Source organism: Phanerochaete carnosa (genome assembly GCF_000300595.1).
Source record: "Phanerochaete carnosa HHB-10118-sp unplaced genomic scaffold PHACAscaffold_477, whole genome shotgun sequence".
NCBI classification, from domain to species: Eukaryota; Fungi; Basidiomycota; class Agaricomycetes; order Polyporales; family Phanerochaetaceae; genus Phanerochaete; species Phanerochaete carnosa.
The window spans coordinates 1-3407 of NW_006768104.1; the positions used below are offsets into that span (position 1 = coordinate 1).

Here is a 3407-nt window from a genome sequence, read left to right on the forward strand (position 1 = left end):
GCGCTGCACACCGGGAACGCACTGTAAATGGGATGGAACGCGTATTTCTAGCATATCGCTACGAGCCCTCTGGAGGTCGTCGTTCTCAGAGGTATAATCTCTGAGCAGCCGAATGTCGTTCTCAGACGCTCTGGTAACCGTCTCGTCGTAGCCCGACAATCTGTCTGGGAGGTTTCCGAGGCAGTAGAGCAGGTCGTAGAAGTCGTCGGGGTTGTCGACGAGGTTGACGGCGTCGGTCATAACACAGCCAGCCTGGTCCCAGCGAAACGCGCGAATCCACTCGCCCGAGATGTAGAAGCTTATGACGTGCAGCCGGTGCTGACGTAGCATGATTTGCGCCGCATACTTAGCATGCTGCGCTCGTGCTTTGTTCCCATTGTCCGATTTATGCAAGCTCTCGGCCGCCGAGCGGGGTATGATCTTCTCTTCCTGCACCGCGGCGGGGGGCGCCATCTCTACAGCCTCTTCGGCAGGCGCAGCTGCAGGAGCGGCGCTTTCGGCATCGTTTCTGGTAGCAGCCCGTGTTCGGGGCTTGCTTGGTTGTCGTACACCGGCGACCACCTTGGCCTTCTGAGGATGGGTCGCCACAGCCTGAGACGTCGTCTGTCCACCCTTCCCTTTCCCGGAACTAGCTTTCACCTGAGGCTCTTCATGCAACTCCCCCGCGCCTCGAGCGTTCTTTGCCTTCTGTCTTTTGTTCGCCCGAGGTTGGTCGGGAGGCTTGAAGGAGAAGCCTGCCTCAGTGTCGTCCGTTTTGACTTCGAGAGGCGCAATGATGTAGGCCCACGCACAGCGCGCGGCGTCGGGGTGCTTCTTTAGGTCACTCGGCGATAGCCCATAGGCCTTCTGAGCCTCTGGATCGTCATCGCCGGCGTACAGCGCGAAATCGGGCTTGCTGTCGAAAGCGCCGTTCTCAACATGGTTGGCGGTAATCTTAAACCTTGCCTTCGAGCTGGTCAGACTGAGGACAGAGTTGAAACTTTTGTGCTATTCCGCAAAAAGTCAGAGAAGATAGCTTGCTACGAGCGAAGGTAGGACGCACGATAATGGGATACATCGAGCTCTCAAGTCTCCGTCCAGGCTTGGGTTTGGGGCCGCCAGTAACCACCGGCGTTTTGCCCTTTGGCACGCCGCCGCCGCTGCCGGAGTCTTCCTCCAACGTGTCCCCTACGTCGCCGATGGAGTCGTCGTTCTCCTCGAGCGAGAAATCGCGTGTGTCTGCGGGGGCCGCGGCACCAGCACCCTCCTCGGCACCCTCTCCACCCATACGAGATGGTCCAGCAACGGGCGCTCCATCCAACGGTGTTCCTCGATCTGCTGCCTTAGCCGTAGCGGCTACCGCAGCCTCGCCGAAGGTCTTGTTCTTCTCGCGGGTAGCGACAGTTCGCGAGACGATGCCGCGGAGTGGCTCAATGCTGACGATTCGCTCCCTCTGCGCTGCAGTGAGGCAAGAGCCGGGGACGAATTTCCTTCGGAATTGCTTCATCGTCACCAGGACGTACTGCGAATCCATAATCTTGTTGATATGTTCTTCGTAGGCCTTTCCCTTGAACGGGCTCTTGTTTGGTAAGATGAGCGGACGAGGAGGGCCGCGGTTTCTCTCCGTGTTCTGGGAGCACTGGTCGACTTTTCCTTCGTCGTCGTAGATAACGCCGTTGTAGGTACGAAAGTAAATGAGTTTGTCGCGTTCCAAGGCTTCAATCTGACCGCGAAGGGCTGGATCTAATTCAAGCAGCTTGTTGAGGTCGGAGAACGAGGGCAGAGCGAAAACAAGCTCCTCGTCGTCGTCGTCGTCGATGTCTGCGTCCAAGTTTCCTGGACCGGGTTCGGTAGGAATCTCTGCGGGAAGGTGAGGCTCCATGGCAAGGTGTGGGGGTCAAGGGCACGCACGAGCTCCGTGTTCTATAGTCCTTGACAGGGCGGTGCAAGGGGCGGTACGACAGGCACGTGAGTACAAAAGCCTGCCTGATAAGATGATTGGCCGTCCTCGTGCACGCTCTGCCGTCGGCAGTACAAAAGCTGGTTGCCTACAGCGACAGTGCGCTGCAGTGACCAGTTACCTTATTCAACGCTGAACTTTCTAGACGCCTGCAGGAAGCGCTGATACCGGCGTATGCCGCCCCTTCTGCCGTGGTAATCTCAGATTAGCACGACCACGTGACCCGTGAGATTTCCCCGGCTAAACTTCTGACCACCAACAGTAACCTTTGCGTGATTTAAATTCATCTTTTAGTGCTAACGAGCTTCATAAGGCTCAAGCATTCGACGATACAAGCTCAAGTTACGTTCACTCACGGCTCTGCTCAGCAGATCCAACGGCGTTTGAAAGGCCGCGAGTACAATACCATGAGAACGTTCTCACGAGATGGCACGGCAGATAGAGAGCGTAATGACACCGAAGGAAAATACTCAGAGTATAATTGGCTCGTGAAACTCGTGACGCTTAGATCACGAATTAGTGGTAAGATACCCCAGTTGAAGCCAAGAGTTAGCAGAGGAAGACGAACGTTTTGCCCATCTTGGCTTCCAACAACAAATCAGGCCTCGGAGAACGAGATTCACTTTTTCCAAATGCAGAGCGCACCTACAGTGGCCTAAGAAGCGTCGCGTTGCGAAGTCAACGTGGGACTGAACAAGGTCGAACACGAACAATGTACCAAAATCGCTATTGTTCCGTATTAGCTACTCACCAGCCCGTGTCTTCGGTTCCACCACCTCGATGAGAATCTTAGACGTAGACGTATGGAAAAGGTCTGCATCACAAAAACGTGAGAGACGAACGTTGCCGTGGGAGTGCATGGATTGGTAGATCTGAGAAGGCGCACAAAGCGAACGATCACGCTGCTTCCTTTGCTCCTATGCTTGACGATGCTTAAGACACATTTCATCGAAAATCTACAACTACAGCCGCATCACCGTCCAGTCTAGATAGACGCGCGTACTTACACTCGGAACAATACCCTGAATTTTTGAGGATTTTGTGTGCTGCCGCCGTTCGTGTCGCCAACTCAACGCGAGACAAATAGTTCAAGGATAACACTATTGCTTATTCCAACGTCTGTACGGGTAGATGTCATGTTCGCAACACAACGAGAATATATTCGAATACATGCTACGAGATGGTTTCCAGATATTCCTATTGCCACATCAGGACCTCTCAGCAATTCCACAGAGGTGACACATACCAGAATACAACGCGCTCTCGCCTCCGCTCGGGAACGCAGACATCCGCTACGCGCCCACCCTCCCGAGACCCTTCTCCGCCAGCTCACGCGCCCAAGTCCTCAAAACATGCTTCATCACCTTCCCGCTCGCCGTCTTCGGCAGCCCCATGAACTTGCGCACGCCCCCAACATCGCTCTTTTCCTTCTCCTCCCCGCGCGAACGCACCTCCTCGGGGAGCTCGC

The 3407-nt window shown here is 55.2% G+C and overlaps 1 protein-coding gene across 1 annotated transcript; it reads right to left on the bottom strand.

Annotated features, from left to right (window-relative positions):
- Nucleotides 1-48: 48 nt before the first annotated feature.
- PHACADRAFT_108744 (uncharacterized protein) lies at nucleotides 49-453 on the bottom strand (the record flags this gene model as incomplete). Its single annotated transcript, XM_007402836.1, has 1 exon — nucleotides 49-453. A coding segment is annotated over one exon (405 nt), but the record flags the coding sequence as incomplete, so codon positions are not given.
- Nucleotides 454-3407: the final 2954 nt, after the last annotated feature.